The sequence below is a fragment of the Triturus cristatus genome, chromosome 4_1, assembly GCF_964204655.1.
Source record: "Triturus cristatus chromosome 4_1, aTriCri1.1, whole genome shotgun sequence".
Lineage (NCBI taxonomy): Eukaryota > Metazoa > Chordata > Amphibia > Caudata > Salamandridae > Triturus > Triturus cristatus.
This window is the reverse complement of record NC_140585.1, coordinates 81,354,935-81,378,108: the sequence shown is the minus strand read 5'-3', so window position 1 is coordinate 81,378,108 and position 23,174 is coordinate 81,354,935. Positions and strand designations below refer to the sequence as shown.

Here is a 23,174-nt window from a genome sequence, read left to right as displayed (position 1 = left end):
TTCAATGTGTATGCTCCTACCACTCAGGACAAGCTATTTTGGCCACAGATGCTCACCTCATTGATGCAATCCTCTGATGACTATCTCATTCTGGGAGGGGAATGTAACACAATTGTGGACCCTCTTATTGATCGTCGCTCCAATTGCCATTTCTCTCCCTCTCTGATGCACACTCAATTCACTTCTACTATTTCCCAACGGTCTCTTGTTGATTCCTGGAGACTCTGCCATCCTACACTTAGGGAATACACATACTACTCACCAGCCCACTCCTCCCAATCCCGGATCGACTACATTTTTATTTCTAAAGCCTTGATTCAGCATATTACCCATTCTGAAATAGGTTCTATCTTAATCTCTGATCACGCTCCAGTTTCCTTGCACTTAGATTTACTCCCGCCCGTAAAAGGTACTAGGAGATGGCGGTTTAACAACTCTCTTTTATTAGATCCTAAATTTACCCCAGCTTTTCTTGAGTTCTCATCCTTGTTTTTTACCGAAAATGAATCTCCTATGATTTCTCCTCAAGTGTTATGGGACACTTTTAAAGCTGCCTCTAGGGATTTCATTATTTCTTTTGTCTCTCATAAAAGGCGTGTCGCTTCCCAGTCTTTACAATCGATTAACCTACAAATCAAACAATTGGAACATTCCTATTACTTGACTAAATCCCCCTCTGATTTGGACAAGCTTCTCAAGGCTCAATTTTCGTTTAATAAAGTCTCTACTGAATCTGCAAATTTATGTTTACTTAAATCTAGTGACAAATATTATACTGCTCAGAATAAAGCTGGCAATCTTCTTGCCAAATACCTTAAAGTTAAAGAGAGAGCGCACAAGAATTGAATCTATTATTTCCTCATCTAACGTCACACTCCATAAAGATGAGGATATTCTGATGGAATTTACAAATTTTTATCAAAAGCTTTATACTCCGGAATCTCCTCCCTTGTCAACTGATATAGATCAATACTTATCCTCTATTCCCTCCCCTTCTTTTCCAGACATTGACTTTGCCCCCTTGGAAGCTGATATAAGTCCTAAAGACATTCAGGATTCCATTCAAGTGCTTAAAAAAGGCAAAGCTCCTGGGCCAGATGGTTTTACGATCGAATTCTACTTACATTTTTCCAAGTTGCTTGTTCCTAAGCTTCATCAACTGTTCTCATTCTTTATACCTTCCAAAAAATCTGAAGGCTCCTTTCAGGAAGCCTTAATTTGCCTCCTTCCTAAAGAGAATAAGGATCATACCCTATGTAAGAATTATAGACCCATCTCTCTAATTAATCTGGATTACAAAATCTTTGCAAAAATTCTAGCGCTCCGTCTCGATAAAATTTTACCTCACTTGATTGGTAAGGAACAATGTGGTTTCGTTAAAGGCCGTCACCTCTCTGATAATACTCGACTCTTTTTTAACGTATTAAGTAAGTCTCATTCCTACCCACACTCTTTAGCTGCTATTGCACTGGACGCCGAAAAAGCTTTCGATAGGGTTAACTGGCAATTTATGTTTGCAGTTCTTGCTTGGTTTGGTTTTGGTCCGAAATTTCTTGCATACATCTCTTTATTATACTCCTTTCCTAGATCCTTTATATTAGCTAATGGCCTTGTCTCTTCTTCGTTTCCCCTATTTAGAGGTGTCCGACAAGGTTGTCCCCTTTCTCCTCTTCTTTTTATTTTAGCATTAGAACCTTTTTTGACAAAGCTCCGACAAAATAACAGTATCACCGGCTTTCCATATGGGGATAAGTATTTGAAACTTTCGGCTTCTGCGGACGACATACTTTTATTCATTTCTAATCCTAAAACCTCTATTCCATCCTTTTTATCTGAAGTTTCTGGGTTTGCGAAGGTATCGGGTTATAAATTAAATGTGGACAAATGTGAAATCCTTCCGCTAAATAAATTTTGTTTCCACGTAGATTTTTTGGCCTCATCTTTTCACTGGAGCCCGACTCAGATTAAATACTTAGGTTTGTGGTTTAAACCCTCTATTAAAGACACTGTCGCACTTAATCTTAAAAACTTTTTAGCAACTCTAAAGGATTCTACAGCTCGGTGGCATCCTCTGTTTTTATCTTGGTGGGGTAGATTAGATTCTATTAAAATGATATTAGTTCCGATAATTTTGTTCTATCTTTCTAATCTTCCAATTAATATACCTAAATCCTCCTAAAAAAATATTTACTCCATCTTATCAAAATTCCTATGGCATCATAAGAAACCTAGGATGTCTTTTGCCAGACTTAAATGCCCTAAGCAATTAGGTGGAGTTAATTTTCCGGATTTTGCTACTTATCATACCTCATTTTTTCTTCAGCACTCTGTTTCCCTTTTATCTGATCATAAATCTGATATCCTTTCTCAACCTCTGTGGGTAGACATTGAGTCCTCTTTCTTTCATCCTTTCACCTTTGAAGAATTTGTGTCATTGTCCCGCATTCCCAAGGGCTTTTCCCTTCCCATTCTTAAAAATTCTCGGAAAACGTTTCTCCTCTTTTTGTGGATGGTTCTGATGAGCGCTCACGTTTCTTGCATTCCCCCCTATGGTATAATCCCCTTATTAAATTAAAAAATAGGATGCTTTTTTGGAAGGACTGGAGAGATCTTGGTCTTAACTGGACTTATCAGCTTTTTCATGAAGGTACTTGTGTCTCCTTCAGTACTCTTCAATCTCGTTTTTCTTTACCAGTTTCCTTTGAACCTAAATATAATCTACTACGTGTGGCTGCACAGAGTAGCTATGATTCCCTCTCCTCATCTATCACTCACACTCACTCTCCTCCTCTTCCTCTCCCTTACTTACTTGCTTCTTCTTCTGCTTCCCAAATCTATAGAAAGTTGAGAGAGGTTCCTGCTACTCAGGATAAATCCAAAGTAGAATCTGATTGGGAGTCAGATTTAGAGGACTCTTTCTCTGCTACCGTGTGGCAGAAAATTTGGATCAAAATAAGGAAGTCGTCTAGAGCAGCTAATACAACTCAAACGTTATTTTTTATCTATAATAGACTTTTAATTACTCCTGCTAAATTGAACATGATTGACCCCTCCGTGCCTTCTACCTGTTGGACTTGTTCAGCCTCACTGGCAGACCTTAAACATATGTTATTTACATGCCCAGCGATTTACAAATTTTGGAATGACGTGTGGCGGCAGATCAACAAAATCTTTTCAACACATTTCCCCTTTACTCTTTCACATATTTTCTTAGGCAGTCTCTCCGACATATGGTCCTTCTCCACTACAGATACTTCCATTATTGATTTACTTATAGCTGTGGTGTTTCAACAAATCACTAAGTCTTGGAAGGATGCCTCAAATGTTTCTTTTCAAGCTTGGTGGTATGGGGTTTGTTACCACCATAGATTAGATAGGGCCTATGTATATCCCATTACACTTGCTATTAAACGTGATATATTATGGGTGCCAATCACGAACTTTTTAAATGAAGTTGCACGTTCTCTACCCCTACACAATCCTCGTATGGAAGAAGTTCCCAACCCTCCTTGAACATATTTCTGTTGAATTTAAACATCTATACATATAAAATGTTTTGTATTTCTAAATATTTCATACACTGTTACTGGAGAAGTCTTTCTATACCCAATTGTACCTTTATACTTCCTATGCATGCGTTTTATACAGTAATAATTATGCTTTTTGCGTATCTATTGTGTTCTACTATTTGACAATCTCTTTTTCCTTTTTATTCCCCTCCCTTATTTCTTCCTTTCCTCCCCTCCTGTAGGACAATACCCCTTTTTAGTTGAATTTAACCATGCTGTTTTATTATAATTCTGTTGTATTTAAATTTCAATAAAATTTTCTTTAAAACTCAAAGAGGTACTAGGACATTCTCCCATAGAAAACAATTTAGGTAGGGACTTTAAATGAAATCCCATAGGAAATAATGTTGAAATAAATTAACTAAGCTTAGTATGAAAAAAACCATAAATGTTTCATTTAGAAAATAAATGTAACTTATAAATGCATTTTATTTTAAAATTATTTTAAGACCTTTTTCAATTTATAAATAAATGGAACTTTCATTTTTTAGAAAAATGTATTTAGTTAAATAAACTTTATACATATGTTTTAGTAACATTTAATACATAATAAATAAATATAAACGTTTCACTTTCTATAGGTTTTCAAAGTCTGGAAATTAATAATTTTCATTTAATTTAATATACGTAAATGGATTAAAAATTTAATTTAAAATGTTGAAAATAGTGCAGATATATTTGTAAAAAAAGAAAAGATTCCACATTAAAATTTAACAAACAAAAATGTTTATATATTTTTTTAATCTTGATTAAACTTTTTAAAATAGTGAGATCATCACCCCATTTTTGGAGGTCTCCATCAAGTGTTCCGAGTGTCAAATGCAGTCGTAAAGTCACTACTGATCGTAACTTTAAGTCGTAGTTGATGTTTTTACTGACTCGACCCCCATTACATGAGTTGGGAGCATCGAAGTCTATACTTTTGAGTAACTTTGCACCGCTTAATGGTGAATAGCCAAAAGTAATAAAGTTATTTTAAAGTCTAAGAGTAACTTTACGTGTGTAGAATTACTCATCTGTAAAGTTACCTTTTCGAATCACCCACTTGCTGCGTTCCACTGTTTTCCTGTTTGTCCTGCACATAGAGGATACACCAAGTTTGTACTCACACTTTGTAATTCACCTGCATCTACCCCCATTTCATTTTCAGGTTTGGTCTTTAGCACCTTTTATGCTGAATGCAGTGTCAAAGGAGAAGCCCTACAGGGACGTCAAGAGAATGCTGTTTTCTTTTGGTTCTCATTGGTTAATTGCATTGTGGGCTTCAGATTGGTAATGTGGGATGTGCAATGTCTGCAACTATATCACAGACAACGTCCATGTCCACTGAGACATCCTACGTAAAAATCCTGCATGAAATGTCATAGATTTGTTTACAACTTTTCTCATGGGGCAGAATTACCAAAACAAAAATGAATCTTTTGACCTTAGGTGTCTCATCTTCATTGCGCCCTGCTAATGTGGAATTTACGCATGCGGGTAAACCCTACAATTTCACCTGCGTTGACATCACTAGACCCTTTGGGAAGGCTCATCACAGGCATCGATTCACACTTGTGACTCTTCCTTGCTTCTCCTAGCGGTATAGCTTGGGTTGAGTCATGCTTTGATTGTATCATCTGAACTACACCAGAGACGCTTGTAGTCATGACAACTACTAGCGGATCTCATTCATTTATGTTGTGGAGGACCTTGTTGATCAGGGAAGTTTTATATATTTCTGAACCCCTTGTAGCCTCCTTTGTACCTCCTCTTTCCACCCTCTCCTTCTTTCACCTTTTTAAGTGGAGCTTTGTATTTTAATGTAGTGGAGATAGCCAAAAGTCTAAAAACTGCTGATATTGCTAATGGTTTGCAGTAGTGGGGTTGGCCAATGAGCTCGCTCAAATAGCTAGCGTTAACTATGTTTGCTGACAATTTGTTTCCTTCTTTTTTCGATGAGTGGAGCCCGCCCTTCATGCTTTATATTACAAAGAAGAAAGTAGTCAAAGCAATCATGCGTCTGTGTCCTGGTCAACGCTATCTCGGATAAATATTTTTGCTGAATCACATTATAATTCTTCCCTTTAAATCCATGAAATGGTTACTTCACTGACATTTGCATTACTCCATAAGAATCAACAGAGAAACAAAATATGACCATACCGGTGTCAGTGAATAGACCTTTGAACTGATCTAGGATCTTCAATGGCTGAATCGGGATCCTGAAAGCAGAGGGTGGTGTTGGTGGCTTGGCCGGAACTATGGTTGGTGGATCAACTTTACTGTTAACAGCTTCTCTCTTTCCTTCTGGTTGTCCTTCTCTGGAACCTGAAAACATAGTGATGCGTCAGACCCTCTTATGGACTCTATTGTATTGGCTATAGTCATCGATCTGATACTTTCATCTTAGGAAGATACCAATATCTTCTCCCTGTTACTACACCGCTGTGCCAGAACTTGAAGATCCTTAAGCTGATCCAGGCAGGAAGTGGAGAGGGGAGTGTCATAGGGTAGCAATCCACTGAAACCCTCCCCCTTCCTGCTACAACCATCACTAGGACTTGATGAATCTGACAACGGAACAGGGACAATGGAAATGATAATGCAGTGTTTTGTGTGTTACCATCTTAAAGTCTGTCCAATCAGAGTTGAACAAGATGATGATGGCGAATAAAGAAGATGACACTTTTCTGAGAAATAAGCTGGGGTACCTTAGGAACCTTGGGGTACCTTGGTCCGCAGAGGAATACACTTGCTGTTCAAACACCTGATTTTATTACAAGAACAGAGACTCATATCATGATGTTTGACTTGCTACTTTATCATAACAGCCATAAATAAACAAAGAGACTGCACTTCTCAGAAGCCCCCCAGCCATAAACTACAGTAGGGATACTCAAAATACGGCAGGGGGGGGGGCGCTTGGGACCCTCCTGACCTTTGCATGTGCCCCTCCTGGCGAACAGCAGAACTTGACTACTGTTTAATTGACCAACATCCAGAAAGATGTTAAACAAAAGGACAGGCATTTATTTAAACATTAACTGAAATAAAGTAAAGGAAGCAGCAAAGGTGATCTGCACCACTTTAGGGACACTTTCATTTAATTTTTGAAGACATCTTACAACAAAAAGGTTAAAATAAAGTCTCTTCAAAATTCTATTCTAAAAGGTGCATTATATTTACTTGTATCAGCCTTTCCCCTTAGAACATCATATTACATCACTGCATTGAGAGCCCTTTATTAAAAGTGATAATCTCAAACATAAACTTCGAAACATTGTTTCCCCCCCCAGCCAGATGACAGTCTCATTCGTGAACCATTTGGCACATCAGTTGTCGTGTGCACATCTCTACGTGGTCTAGAGTGTTATTATTCATATGGAGTAACATTATAGTCTATTAAATAAAACACAAAAATCGCTATGTATTTTAAGGTGATCTCAATTGTGATCATGATAAAAAAAAGGCAAAGAGAAATTAAGCAATTGTCTTTTGTAAAGAAATTGGGTGTATTAGTTGAGGGACATGCGAAACCACCTCGATTAGTAATCATAATGCATGTCAGGGTTAACCGCTGAGGCAACTAAATTAACTTGAGCTAAACCCCATGGTAGCTTGTCACAGAACCCACAGGCTTAACTTGCAGGAAATGTGTAAAATATGTGTGCAGTTCTAAAACAAGAATAAAGTCAAAATGCAAAACAATAAAAATGAAACTAAAATGACAAACATCCAATAAAGAGAACCAGAGATATGAATTTTAAAAATTGTAAGTAGGATTCTCACAGAGAAACACAAAATGACAGTGATGGTCAATGGTTGAGGAAGAACAGGACTTAAGCGCAATTTGATGCTGAACGCGATGGACTGCGGGTCGGATAAACTAACCAGCTTCGCCCTGGTTAAATATTTTACCTACTGAATTTAGTCCTTTAAGACCCAATTTACTAAAAGATACAATTCTAAAGCCCCCTAAGACCTCAGAGGAAGCATCTGGAGGCTCACAGTGTGCAATTTGAAGTCAACAAGAAAGTCCAGACAAGATCTAGTAGGCACTGGTCAGCTGGGTGGTTGCGGGTGCAGGAAAAGGCCTTTTGTACTTGTTGTGTTCCTATAGCTTTAACAGGAGGTCAGTCTTATGACTCCTGGAGTCCACTGTTTGTCCTGGGTACAAGAGGGAGAGTAGGTCTGGTCTTCAGGGCTCTTCTCAGGTCACAGACAGCAAGTTGAGTCCTCCTCTGGTATTCCTCATGTCCAGAAAGTGTTCTGAAGTGGGAATCTGGAGGTGCCATGTTATATCTAGTTGGGAGTAATAACCCCTTGGGATGTCCTAACCAATGGGTAAAGGGTCCTGGGGCTAACTCTACCCACTTTGGGCATTTTCAAGATGGCAAAGGCTCCATCCAGACTAAGCTTGAACTCTGAGGTCTGGGTGTGTGTATATGGAGTGTACTATGGCAATCCTAATAATCTCCAACATCTAGCACTAAAATGCAGTTTGAGGCAGGCCCTGTACCCACAACAACCTCAGAGACAGAAGTCTGGTAGAATAAAAGCTGAGTTTTTGGCAAGCAGACAGTTGATACACAATAATTGTTTTGACATCCTGTTTCCCTCCACCTTTTGAGCATCCCCAAGTGTTATTTGTAATCTCAGCAGACATGTCAAACAGGCTTTGACAATGTAATGTCAAAAGGATGTCCACTATGGTTGTTGCCTGCCTGGCTGGGAGGAGGGACAAAGAATGGCCCTGCCCAAGGAAGAGCCAACATTTCCCTGTGACAGGGGGAGGTCTCTTCAAAGTGCTCCCCAAGTGTCATATAAAAAACTCCAGCAGACCTTGCAGGATGTGACATTCAAGCAGGATTTAACACTTTAACCCGTTGTGTGCTCATGACGAGCCCAGCTCGTCATGAGGCACAGTGGAGCTGGGCTCATGACGAGCTGGGCTCGTCATAACGGTCGCGCTCTGCCCACGCGTGATTGATTCCCCGCCTGTGCGGGAGAATTAATCAGTGGGCGGAGTCATGACGAGCTCAGCTCGTCATGAGCACAGCTCCACTGTGCCTCATGACGAGCTGGGCTCGTCACGAGCACAGCGCCGCCGCCCTTCCCCCCGCACCGCAGGGGAATTACCCCCGCGGCAAAGGGGTTAATGTAAAAAAGGATCCTCACAGCCCCACCTAGCATATTCCATCAGGTTTAGAGGTAGCATTGCTACAAATTCAGGTCAGCCTATTGTTTAGAACTCGGAGACATTGCACACCTATTCAAAAGCTAATAACTGGCTTGGAGAAGTGAAAGAACAAATGCAAAGGGGCCTCCAGAGGTTTTAGGTATGGAAAAGGTAACCTTCTAAAAGTGCCTTTTCCTTAATAATATTGCAAATTCAATGTTTCCATTAAATTGGTTTTGAAATACCTAAAAAAAAGAGTAGTATCTAGCTGTTTCTAAACCACAATTAGCATTAATAAAGGTAATAATGTAATCCATTGTTTTCCTATGTAGCAGCTAGCCTTGCTACAGTGGAAATAGCTTTTAGGGCTTTTTCCCTATAAGGAAATGTGTAACATTAAACCTTTACGTGCCCTACTTTTAACCACCATGCGCCCCGAATTATGTGATGGCATTTCAAAAGCACAAACTGCTACTCCAAGGAGCGTTCTGGCGCTAATAGAGAAGTGGGCCAGCGAGGGGATTTTGGGATCAATATGAGTTGTTGGGGAAGAGCCATGCTTTTATTTGTTCTTTGGAACATAGGGGTTGCTTTAATGCATCTTAATTCCAAGGGAAGTTTGTTCTATAAGGGCAGTAAGGTCTTCTTAGGGTGACTTTTTAATATTTAAAAGGAAGGTATAGAACTGTCGAAAGAGCTCTTTTGACAAGTCAGATATGACGTTTAAACCTGCGCAGCCAGGCTACGGGTGACTGGCCTGCAGCCATGTTTACATTGCCACTGTAGTGGAAGGCACAGTGAATGCTGCAGTGCACTCATGGCTTTTAAATTACTGGCACTGTGGGTATACTTTTGTACCATTTATGAGGGACTTATAGGTAAGTTAAATACGCCAATCGGGAGTATGCCAATTACATCATGCTGAAAGGGGGAGGACTGCACTTTGCCACTAGTCAGCAGGGGTAAAGTGCCCACAGTTTTATAGACAGCACTAAACAGTCAGGGCAAAAATCTGGAGCGTCACCGTGCAAAATAATGGGTCATTTCCAACACCCAGCACCTTGTGTCACAATTTGGTCAAGTCAGGAAGCCAGGATTGATCGCAGTGTGTCTGGTTGCACACTGTGCATTTTAGCAACTAGATGGGTATCTCTTTCCCCCCTCTCTTTTCATATCAAAGTGAATGCTTTGTCTTTACATCTTGGTGCATGAGGTTACAGCGTGGGTGGCAGGCGGCCCGGCTCGTTTTGGGTTTGAGGATCCAAAAGAGCCTCGAGCTAAGCCAGGGCCAGGCATTTGGCTCAAGTTTCGCGCGAGACATCAGTGCCTCTCCCACCTCTATTATATAATGTCAATTAAGTGGAAAAAGCATATGAAGGATATGATTTGCTTCTTATCAAATAATTTGGTGATGCGTTAAAATCAACACCACAGAGCAGGACTCCTTCTTTCAAGATTCATAATTTTCTCACCAAACTATTTTTTAGTGAGTGGACTTTGAGAGTGGATGCTCTCTCCTTCATAGGTAAAATCCAGTTTTATAGTCATATAATTCCAGTCTTTTGTTTGATTTGTGTTTCCTATCTGTGTTAAAAAAGAAGCAGAGTAACATGTTCAGAAAGTGATTACCCAAGTGTGACGGAGCAGGGACTGAGGAACACAGTGGGGTAACGGACTGGTGGATGCACAATACGAACTTACACCCTCTTATCCCCCCCCCAGCAGAGAGAATGGCTTCCGTCACCTGACAGGGGAAGCCCTCTAGAGACGGACGACGCCGGGCCCTTTAAGTGGAATCCCGATGACAGCTGGTACACGCCCCTGAGTGATGTCATGACGCGAGAGACGTCAAAAGGGAAGGAGAGTCAGCACAGGACGGCCGGCGATCCCCGGAGGAGTTTAGGAGACGATCTGCGACGAGGCGAGGAAAGGAGCGAGGAGAACGAAGGCGAGGAGGAAAGCGGCGGACAGGAAGAGCGAAGCGACTTGGAGGAGGCGTCCAGAGGAAAGGAGGAGAGATCCGGTCCGGAGGACGACGGAAGGGAGAGGAGCGAAGACAGACGGAGAACGCCAGGAGGCTCAGGACACCGCGATGCGCCCCGCCACACTACCAGGGGAGGGGTGTGGCTCGAACAGGTACGAGGGCGTATGGCGGGTTGGATGGGCAGAGGGGAGAAAACGACCAATCCCCCTGTGTAACCCGTGCTCCCCTAAACACCCTACCTGACCGTAAAACCACACTACCTACACTACGAACCCCCACACGGAGGTGGAGCACGTATTGAGTGGCACGTTGACACAATATTATGGTAGTCCCTCACCCCCGGCCCTGGTTTTAGGGTGTGCCCCCTCGAGAGAGACTATTCTCCTGAACGATCCTTTTCCTTTCTTTTCTTTCTGGGACCCATCCTGTCCGAGTGGGAGAGAACCAGTGAAGACCCAAATCAACTGACGCCCACGAAAGCCGGAAGCAGACGGGAGAGAGGGAGAAACCCCACCGAGAAGAAAACACGAAACCCCTCATCACGGACCCCAAGAACATAAAGACTAGTAGAAAGAAAAGCTATCTTTCAATAAAACCCACCGTACCTGCCATTCGAGTCCTGTCTATCCCTGACCAGTCGCCACAACTGGTGTCAGAAGTGGGATTCATTCCATCATACTCCACCTGCTACCAGATGGAGGCCCTCATACAACATTTGGTGCAATGTCAGGAAAAACTCGGATGGGCAGTGGAACGTCAGATGACCTCCGCCCAGGCTGTCCGGGAGGCCTTTCACAACACCATGGCGGCACAATTGGAAGCCCTACAAAAAGGCCCCGTCGCCACAGGGATACCCATCACGAGACCGCACAGTCCTCATCCCTCAGGAATCGCCCTGCAAAAGTATGTCCCGGGAGAAGACCCGGACGCCTTTTTGACTAACTTTGAAAGGGCGGCCCGAGCCTGTGGATGGGCTGAGGACAAGTGGCCCTTCTTCTTGGCCCCCCTTCTGTCAACAGAAGCCCAGGCAGCCTACCAAGCCGCAAACCCAACAGGGACCACTCCCTATTCCGTGATAAAAGAGGTTATCCTGGAGCACCTCGGATTAGACGCAGAGGCGTATAGAGTGCGGTTCCGAAAGGAGAGAGGGATGGCAGGGGAGAACCCAAAGACTATATACTTTCGCCTCAAAATGGCCGCGGAAAAATGGTTGCGACCGGACTCAAGTTCCAAAGAAGAGATAATGTCCCGAATTTCTTTGGAACAATTTCTAGAGGCCTTACCATATGGGACTCAGCGGTGGCTGAGACAGCATCCCAACTTAACGGTAGCCCAAACCATCGAAATGGCTACCCAGTTCAGTAGGGCCCAACCCCGATACACCGCCCTGGAGTATGAGAAAACCCACAAACCGGGACCGCCAACTAGGACAGAGAAGAAAGTCAAAAGTTTCCCTGAGATAGTCCGCCCCAAAACGGGAAAAGTGGACTTGGGGGCTATACGGGGGCCCCAGTGTTATGATTGCGGAGAATGGGGGCATATCGCCCGCCTTTGTCCGAAAAAGAGGCATGAAGAGCCCATGGAGGTCGGATATCTGCCAAAGGCCGTGTTGTATTCTGCAGAGTTTGGACCTTCATATTACGTAAGGGTAACTATAAATCAACACATGGTAAAAGCCTTGTTAGACTCCGGCTGCAGACAGTCAGTGGTAAAGAGGGCCCTAGTACTTCCCAACCAATACCTGCAAAACAACACTGTCCTAATCCGATGCATACATGGAGACGTCAAGCCCTACCCCTTGGCCCGAGTCCCGATTACCCCACACAACCATTCCACTCAGGTAGTGAAAGTTGGGGTGGTAGACACATTACCCGAGGATGTCATTCTTGGGGTGGACAATCCCGGGTTCATGTCACTGTTCAAGGAGGAATTGAGGGAACAGACGGAAGAAAGGAAAAGACCCGCTCCGACTCTGTTAGCCACAGACCCCTGGATTATCGACCGAAGTTTTAGGTTTTCCCAGGCCAACGACCGAACCCTTTTTAATGCATGGGAACAAGCCCATCAGAATACCACCAGAACTGAAGAAGTATTCCCCCGGTTTCTTATCAAGAACGACCTGTTATATAGGGAGGGCAAGAAGAACGAGCCCCTACAATTGTTGGTACCTCAGCCGTTTAGAGAACAGGTCCTGTTTTTTTCACACACCCATTTAACAGCAGGGCACGCGGGCAAAGAGAAAACTGCCTCAAGTATCTTACGACACTTTTACTGGCCAGGAATCTATAGGGATATTGAACGGCATTGTCAATCCTGCGAAACCTGCCAGAAGAAGAACTCCTATCGGCCTCCCCCGGCTCCTCTCCACCCGCTACCCATCATAGGAGTCCCCTTTGAAAGGGTGGGAATGGATTTAATTGGACCACTTCCCCGGACTCGGAAAGGACATCTACACGCTCTCGTGATAGTGGATTATGCCACCCGTTTTGTGGAGGCCTACCCCATTCAGAAGCCTAACACCAAAAATGTGGCTGACAAACTCATAGAGTTTTTTTCACGAGTGGGGTTTCCCAAGGAAGTTATCATGGACCAGGGCACTCCGTTCACTTCCCGCCTAATGAAGGAGGTATGCCAAACCTTGGACATCCACCAGTTGAGGACCTCGGTGTACCACCCTCAAACCGACGGACTAGTCGAGAGATACAACCGCACCCTGAAGAGTACCCTGAAAAAAATGTTGGCAGTGGAAGGCCGAGAATGGGACAAACTACTTCCTTTGGCATTATACGTTCTACGATCCCAGGTACAGAGCAGCCTAGGATGTTCGGCATTCGAACTCCTATACGGACGGCAGCCCCGATCGTTATTGGAAATGACAAAGGACGCGTGGGAAACTGAGGAGAGACAGGACCATTGTACTCTACTCGATTATACGACCCAACTGAAGTCCAAGATAGGGAAATTAAGACAGATGGCCCACGCCACGTTGGAGAGAAGCCAAGAAAAACAAAAACGGTACTATGATCAAAGAACCAAGTTAAGAAGACTACAGAAGGGAGACTGGGTGTTGATCTTGCTTCCCTCCACCAGTAGCAAATTCACCAAAGAATGGCAGGGCCCCTTTCAAGTGGAGAAGGTGATAGGCAACACTACATATGGGATACGGATGACGAACTCCAAAATACAGAACTATCACATAAACCTGCTTAAAAAATGGATTGGACCCCCACCCAGACCAGCCCATTTTTTAGTGCCGAACCCCTCCCTTAAGGAATCGACGGTTAGTGAACTAGTGGTAAATCCTGACCTTTCCAGATCCCAGCAACGGGACCTGGCAGAAACATTGAAACCTTTTGAGGAGTTGTTCTCCAATAAACCAGGGAGGACTCAGCTGATAGAACATCAAATCCATACCCTCCCCGGAAAGATAGTCAGGCAAAAACCCTACAGAATCCCGGCGGCCCGGAGAGAAGCCATACGGAAAGAAGTCACCGACATGTTACAACTCGGAGTTATTAGACCATCCACCAGCGAGTGGACGTCAGCCATTGTGATGATACCGAAGCCGGACGGATCCACTCGCTTCTGTATGGATTTCAGAGCGTTAAATGAGATATCCATGTTCGATGCATACCCGATACCAAGGGTGGACGAACTCATAGAGAGGATAGGGGATGCCAGCTATATCACGACCTTCGATCTCACCAAAGGATATTGGCAAGTGTCACTGAAGGAAGCGGATCGAAAGAAAACCGCTTTCGCCACAGATCAAGGTTTGTTCGAATTTACAGTGTTACCGTTCGGCCTCCACGGGGCCCCGGCCACCTTTCAGTGGTTAATGAATGCGGTTCTCCAACCCTATCTATCCTTTAGTTCAGCCTACCTGGACGATATTGTGGTATATAGCACCACCTGGGAACAACATCAACCCATCTAACGACCATATTGAGTGCCCTTAGACAAGCGGGCCTACACATCAACGCCAAGAAATCGAAAGCAGCCTTTCATAAGGTCAAATACCTGGGGTATGTCCTTGGAGATGGCGTTATAGCTCCCCAAGCCGAAAAAGAGAAAGCGATTACCGAAACTCCCTTTCCGGCCACAAAAAAACAGCTTAGAGGGTTCCTAGATCTTATAGGTTACTACCGGCGGTTCATACCACAGTTTGCCGAATTAGCCTCCCCACTGACCGATCTTCTCCAGAAAAACAGCCCAATCAGTAGGATAACACACCCGAGTGAGAGTGCTTTACGGGCCTTCCAGGACCTAAAAGCGGCCATAACCACAACCCCTGTCCTAATTTCCCCTGACTTCAACAAACCCTTTATTGTAGCCACCGATGCCTCCAATACAGGGATCGGGGCGGTCCTCTCACAGATTGGGGTGGATGGGTTGGAACACCCCTTGCTATACGTAAGTCGAAAGTTGTTTCCCCGGGAAATCAAGTATCCCACGATTGAACGCGAATGCCTGGCCATTAAATGGGCTATTGAAAAACTGAGTTACTACCTGGAAGGTAAGCCGTTTGTCCTGTACACAGACCACGCCCCCTTAAAATGGATGTACAGGAACAAAAGCCAGAACCAGAGAATTCTTCGTTGGTTTCTGTCATTACAACCTTTTTCTTTTGTGGTAAGACACCATAAGGGGAGGGACAATAACAATGCCGACTTTCTATCACGATACCCTCCTCTCCCCGATCGTGAGATTCCAGGGGGGGAGGTGTGTGACGGAGCAGGGACCGAGGAACACAGTGGGGTAACGGACTGGTGGATGCACAATACGAACTTACACCCTCTTATCCCCCCCCAGCAGAGAGAATGGCTTCCGTCACCTGACAGCGGAAGCCCTCTAGAGACGGACGACGCCGGGCCCTTTAAGTGGAATCCCGATGACAGCTGGTACACGCCCCTGAGTGATGTCATGACGCGAGAGACGTCAAAAGGGAAGGAGAGTCAGCACAGGACGGACGGCGATCCCCGGAGGAGTTTAGGAGACGATCTGCGATGAGGCGAGGAAAGGAGTGAGGAGAACGAAGGCGAGGAGGAAAGCGGCGGACGGGAAGAGTGAAGCGACTTGGAGGAGGCGTCCAGAGGAAAGGAGGAGAGATCCAGTCCGGAGGACGACGGAAGGGAGAGGAGCGAAGACGGACGGAGAACGCCAGGAGGCTCAGGACACCGCGAAGCGCCCCGCCACACTCCCAGGGGAGGGGTGTGGCTCGAACAGGTACGAGGGCGTATGGCGGGTTGGATGGGCAGAGGGGAGAAAACGACCAATCCCCCTGTGTGACCCGTGCTCCCCTAAACACCCTACCTGACCGTAAAACCGCACTACCTACACTACGAACCCCCACACGGAGGTGGAGCACGTATTGAGTGGCACGTTGACACAATATTATGGTAGTCCCTCACCCCGGGCCCTGGTTTTAGGGTGTGCCCCCTCGAGAGAGACTATTCTCCTGAACGATCCTTTTCCTTTCTTTTCTTTCTGGGACCCATCCTGTCCGAGTGGGAGCGAACCAGTGACGACCCAAATCAACTGACGCCCACGAAAGCCGGAAGCAGACGGGAGAGAGGGAAAAACCCCACCGAGAAGAAAACACGAAACCCCTCATCACGGACCCCAAGAACATAAAGACTAATAGAAAGAAAAGCTATCTTTCAATAAAACCTACCGTACCTGCCATTCGAGTCCTGTCTATCCCTGACCAGTCGCCACACCAAGAGAGCACAATTTGTCACAAGGGGATACCAAGATTAATAAAATATGACTTCTGATTTAATAGTGCCCACCTTGCTCATTACACAACAACTATGGTGTGAATGGTTCAGATGGTGAGACTCAGGGCCTACTCACACCAAAGAAATGTCTGTGTGTTGGGTAATGTGTTAGGGACTTTGACTAAAGAGTTCACACCCAGCATCATTTTGGCAAGGTGGTGAAGCCAGGATTAAAAGTCAAGTCTCCTAGCGCCTTTAATAAATGTTTCCCACTGTCCTATCTCTAACGTGGAGGTTGGGTGTTTGTGTCTGCCCACCTCACTGAATTGTGCACACTTTGTTGAGGGGCCTTTACCAAGGGTTTTTGCAGCCCTTGCTTAACTGAGTATTTTTGTAAGTACTACTAATATTTACAGATAAGTGGTTTAAGGCATTCGGAGAGTATGAGGCCTAAGATTCTATTTCCTTCCAATGAACTAATCGAATTGCATGCTGGGTACCCTTGACTCATGAAAGATTGCAATAGGAAGCAGCAAAAGCCAGCAGAGAAGGCCACTCAGATACAGAATGACTCAGTATTGTCAAATCTATGACTCTTCTAATCACCAAAGTTATGATTTAGAGGGCAGTATGGAATGCCACCCTCAAAATAACTCCCCCACTCACTGTCCATACCATGTACATGTTTTGCTTCCTCTCTGGTCACCTGATACTCTCCCACCAACCCCGTTTCCAAACCTGCTTGCATCAGTGCGGTCCTCAATCACACCACAGACCATAGTTTTTGGCTCCTGGGAGAATGTTTGCGAGTACTCACAAACTATGGGAAGTAGATCAACCAATACATGACCCATATACATGTTATTCTCTTAACCACTGTAGTACACATTTAATCCCACCTATCCTAGTGAGTATTTTTGAGCTGCCCATAGTAGAAAATAATACAGATCATCTGGGTGACAAAGCGAATCCTTAATGAGTCCACTTCTAAGAACTTTTCTGAGGTCTTTGTTCCTTTGATTTTTGTTTTAGTATGGTGGTAGCACTTTGATAATCGATGTAATATGATCGACATTGTTTTATATACTTCCACTGTCATGAGCTGTGATTTGTAGCTACCTTGTTTCTATGTATTTGTAATGCTTTTTCACTGTGCGCTTTTATGGTTCATTGAACTGAAATAAAGTTGATTGATGATGATAACATAACCAACATAGTCCTTGCATGTGTCCACAAAGAGGCACCCTCTTTCCTTGCTGCTCCTGTATAACATTCCCTTTCAAGGTGCTCTATTTGCATCTTCTGTGGGTACTGTCTTTTCATTTATTGAATAACTGTATGTATTATTGTTTCCAGTTTATAATGGTATTTCAGCTTGTGTTAGTTTCTACATTGTACATTTCTGTTTCTGTCCAGTCAATGTATGTCACATTGCCAAACTCATGGTCTGTGGCAAAAAATGATTTACCCTCAGTTGCAGCCATTTACGTTTACTGGTGATTGTGGCAGCGACTGTCCTTTGGTCACTCCTCACCTGCGCTTGGGTCTATGCCCAACTGGCATTATCACAGCAGAAGGACGTAATGCTATATGCAGGTGATGCATAAGCTTGGCAGTTCGGGCTGGACTGTTCCCATGAGGCACAGGGTCAGGCTGATTTGCATATGGCCATGTCTGAACTGGGGTGGCAGAGTGGGCTAAAGAACGGTGATGGATCAAACCCAGATCTGTTGACTGGGTGTGAGTGTTTGATTGGTTCTGATGCTCCGTCCATCACCACCCCCTTTTGTGATGCATTATCTGGTGCCAGGTGGAATAGAATATGTTGTGTATGAACTCACACCTCAGCCACAGAGTACTGCTCTGAGAACTCTTTTGAAATGTTAAGTAAATATCGCCTGAAAAAGGATCTGCAAAAAAAAAAGCTTTTGTAAGTGTGCAAGTGTGCTGTTGCAGGTATCCAAATGAATGTATATTGAAAACACAACAAGCATTGGCAATCCCGTCTGGTATTATTTACAAACTAAAGTGCCTCGTCAGTTACTGATGCATTTAGTAAATCATGACACAGGCGCAGTTGATGGAGCAGGTAGTACAACATTTTGTATACCCCCCCCATTTCTGCATGTCCATATTAATCCGAATAATCTATTAATTGTGATACAATTAATCTGTTTGCATTGATTTCTAATCAACCGTATTAATGAAAGAATTATACGTGGGATTTGCATTTGCATGGCTAAACTAATTTGTATACTAATATATGTACGCATATTAATGCTAGAAATTAGAATATTGCATGATATATGTTGCTTTTGTGACGTAATTGTAAGTCGCACCCGATGACATCGTTGAGTGAATATAAACGCTTTGAATGTTGCTATTATGCTAGATAATTACATAAACATAGGGGAATTAGTGAGGGTTAAACATTTTAATCGTTATTTCCATGTTTTAATTACGTTTTGTGTTTGTTTTGCTTAAGTTGACCAATTGGGCCTACGTAAAGATGGATGACTTTTGACTTGACGGCCCTAGTCACCGTTCCATGAGGTTTCGGGTGAAGTGCGCCTGCGCCAGAGCAAGCAACAGTGGCCTCGTCCTGACCCCATGCAAGATGTACCAAGCAAGGTCGCACTTGGAGAGTTGCCAAGACTATTAAACAGAGGACTGTCTTTAAAACCGGAACCAGCAAGTGTGATGACCTAACCAAATAGACTATGTGAGAACTTCACCGAACGACCCCAAACCCACCAATCAGGACTGCCTAAAACTCATTCTTGTTACATTTTGACATTAAAATCATTATAAAAGATGGTAAAATAGTGAGTTGACATTCTCATTCCTGGATGCTGTTATTTCCCAGACGTTATGCTGACGGAGAGGACGGTGACACTGCTGGACAGCTGTTTCCCTGAATCTTTGACAGACTGAATTGCAGCCTGATCTATGATGAATCAAAGACTTTCACGACTTGATTGACATAGAAGACGACTAATAGCCAGATTAGGTAAATATGATGTTCTGTGGTTTGGTCAATGATCTATTAAAATTTGCAATCAATTAGAGAAATTAAGCTTTGATTAATAAACAAATGTGTTGGGTTGTTATTTGAAGAGATTAGATTAAGATTGAATATAGAATAAAAGAATTGAGTTACCAACTATCCAAATATAACTAACTGATTCATCGACAAAATGAGGGGAATATCTCAAAGTTCTGAGTTTAATAAAGGTATTCAATGTATATTCATGTAAATTAGGCTCTTTAGGTGAAAAGGTATTCCTTTCATGTCAGCGTCTGGAAAACCTATCCCTCCCGTGAGAGCAGACCACTGAAGTGTGAGTATTGGTGTTATGGGCCCCACCAATGAATGCATTGAGTGAATGTGTTAGTATGATATTTGGTCTGTGACGAAGGGAGGATTTGACAATCCACGCTGCATCGCAGTCACACTCATGCTTGCACCCATGCCTCATTCTTGCATTCACCCTCTTACACAACCACAATAAAACACACACAACAAACTCAGCAAGATGTGCAAGGAAAATATGCTTGCAAAAACAATAAAGCAGCATAGCAGTGAGTGGCTTTCTTGCAGTGGTGCAGTGCTATAGCACCTAGTGTAGCTATTTTAAGTTCCCCATGGCATGTACAATACGACTCCATGATTGGTCGCCTGGTTTAGAATCAGTAGCCAGTCGGAATATGACACACGGCAAATGAATTGAGCAGCAAGGAAGCATCTAATTACCATTGTATGGAAAGCTGTTGTAGAATCTAAAACAATGAAAATAAAACCATGAGAAGGAAAGAAATGAAAGAGGATGTATAAAAGGAAAAAATGGATAGGTGAAGAAAAAGGTCATTAGCCCTGGTACCGAAGTGCATTCATGTTCACTGTGAATGTGAACATGTGATTAGATAACTACTATAACTCGAAGGCATGAGAGCCCATTGCTGAAGTGTGCTGACATACTGACCCATGCTGTATTTTATTTATTTATTTTATTTTGAAGGTTTTACATAGCGCGAACATGACCCTTGCGGGTATGAGAGCGCTTTACATGAGTCGAGAGTAGGAAACAAAACGAACACAGCAATACATCATTAAGACTTGTAATACAGTTCTCAGTTGCGTAGATGTATATATACAATGTTTCATGAGAATTTCCTTAACAGTAGGGATTTTACTTCTTTTTTAAAAGAGGTAAAAGAATGGTTCCATCTGGTTTCAGGGGGCAGTGAGTTCCAAATCCTAGGAGCGATTCTAGAAAAGGCACTGTTGTATGTTTTCTTTTTGGCAAAGCGTTGTGGTTTCAGTAGAAGATTGCTGGTACTTCTGGAGGATCTGTTTCCACAGGAGAGCACCAATCTTTGGGCCAAGTATCTCGGAGTATTGTGATGTAGGGCTTTGTAGGTCATGCAAGCGATTTTTAGTTGAATTCTGGCCTCGAAAGGAAGCCAGTTAAGAGCTCTAAGGTCGGGGTGATATGACAATTTCTTTTTGAGCCCATGATGAGCCTAGCCGCTGAATTGAGCGCGGCTCTTAGAGGGGCCGTTGATGATCTGGGTAGACCGCACAGCGTTGCACAATCTAGTCTTGGGATTACTAATGCTTGAACTGCCAGTTTAAGTCAATTGCGGGAAGGAAGGGTTTTACTTTTCTCAGGCTGTTGATCTGACTATTTGCGCCTTTTGTTGCAGCACTGATATGTTTCTGCCTGTTAGGATTTCTGTCCAGTATTAGTCCTAGTGATTTTGCTGAGTCAACAATATGAGGTTGGCAGTTGAGCGCTGTGAGTTGTTTAAGCCATTCTTCGATATTGCTAGTTTTGTTGGGAGGGGCGATAAGGAGTAATTCAGTCTTGAGGGGGTTTAGTTTCAGGTGGTTGTCCGCCAGCCAGGTCTGGGTTTTTTTAGAGTTGAATTGAGAGTTGTGATATCATCCAGAGAGGAGAGCTTTAAGTATAGTTGTGTGTCGTCAGCGTACATATGATAATGGATGTTTGAGGAGCTGAGAATTTCGGATGCTGTCATCAATTGAAGGAGAGTGTAAAGGGCATCCATACAGGCAGACCAATGGCAGAAGGGGGCCGAACCAACCAAAGCCTGCCTCTCTCTCTCTCTCTTTCTCTCTCTCTCTCTCTCTCTCGCTCCCCCCCCCTCTCTCTCTCTATCACTCACCAGAAGGTAATTATAGTTAGGACCTAGTGTCCATAGGAAAAGTGTTTATTGACTTGCCTATATCTTTGGTGCTGTTTGACAAATCTTCACAAAGCTTTCCCAAAACAAGTGTGCCAGTGATTCTTGTAATGCAAGGACAGTTTTGGGATGATCTGTCAAGTGGGGAATGGGGGCAAAAAAAAAGGGGGGGGGGGTCAAACAATATGTGTTTCCCATTTAAATTCCCATAGGAAGTTTAGAAATGACTACAGCCTGAACCGCTGGACAGAATTACACCAAATTTGGAAGAAAGGTGGCTGTTAGTCCGGAAAGCGGACTTTTTTTGTAAATTGGTGTAAATCCGTTCAGTAGTTTTTGTGTTATTAAAAGACATCCAAATTTGGATATCTCGGGATGTAGGTCCTGTGCAACATCTACGCGGAGCTCTGAGAACCCTTGTGCCAGGAGAAGTGCTGTGATTGGCTGATCGCAGCCCGTGAAGAAAGTTGCGGCTTCCATTTTCTAAACTGGGACCATGTCCTGGGGCATGAGATTTGAGGCTAAATAGTTTAGAATGGGTTAGGTTAGAGGTACCTTGTTCCCATGGGTGTTTTGTATGGGACCCCTTATGAGTTTCAAAATGTTGAGCCGGAACCTAGTTGAAAATGTTAAAAAATATATATACATTCACACACTCACTTGCACACTAATATATACACTCACATACCCATTCAGAGACTCACTCACCCACTCACAGAGCCTCGCAGAAACTAAAAAACCTACTCACAGCCTCACTCATGCATCCACTGACAGACCCACTCAGAAACTGACACACCCACTCAGACCTACTCAGACACTCACGCAACCACTCACATATTAACTCAGACTCTTATGTACCCAGTCACAGACTCACTCAGACACTCACACACCCACTCACAGACCCACTCAGGCACCCACTCACAGACCCACTCAGGCACGCCCGCACCCACTTACAGACCTCTCAGAAACTCACACACCCAGTCACAGACCCACTCGGACACTTATGCACCCACTGACAGACCCACTCAGACACTCATGCACCCACTGACAGACCCACTCTGAGACTTACACACTCACTCACACACTCAGGCACTCACACACCCACTGACAAACCTACTCAGACACTGATACACCCACTCACAGACATACACACAACCACTCCCAGACCTACTCAGACACTCTCAGAAGCACTTATAGCCCCATTCAGACACTTATGCATCCACTCACACTCTCACACCCACTCACAAACCCACTCAGACACTCATGCATCCACTCAGAGAACCACTCAGACACTCACAACCTCTTACCGACCCATTCAAATCCATTGTAGTTAGGAAATAGCATTTTAAAAAAACATATAAATTCACTGTCAAAAATAAAGGTTATAAGCACATTATAGATAGGAAATAGAATTTTAAAAAACCTTAGAAATTCACAGAAAAAAACAAAGGTTACAGAGACGTTACAATTAGGCTCATATTACTCGTACAAGACCAGTGAAATTCAGCATTTATAGTTACCTGAGCTACCTACTG

The 23,174-nt window shown here is 43.6% G+C and overlaps 1 protein-coding gene across 4 annotated transcripts in view; it reads right to left on the bottom strand.

Moving 5' to 3' along the window:
* LOC146839585 (uncharacterized) overlaps nucleotides 1–23,174 on the bottom strand; it is a 241,904-nt gene that overhangs the window by 29,698 nt on the left and 189,032 nt on the right. For all 4 annotated transcript variants that reach the window (XM_085651660.1, XM_085651663.1, XM_085651662.1 and 1 more), the window contains exon 7: nucleotides 5,715–5,879. In XM_085651660.1, coding sequence (XP_085507786.1) covers nucleotides 5,715–5,879 — 165 coding nt within the window. The remainder of the gene's footprint in view (nucleotides 1–5,714; nucleotides 5,880–23,174) is intronic.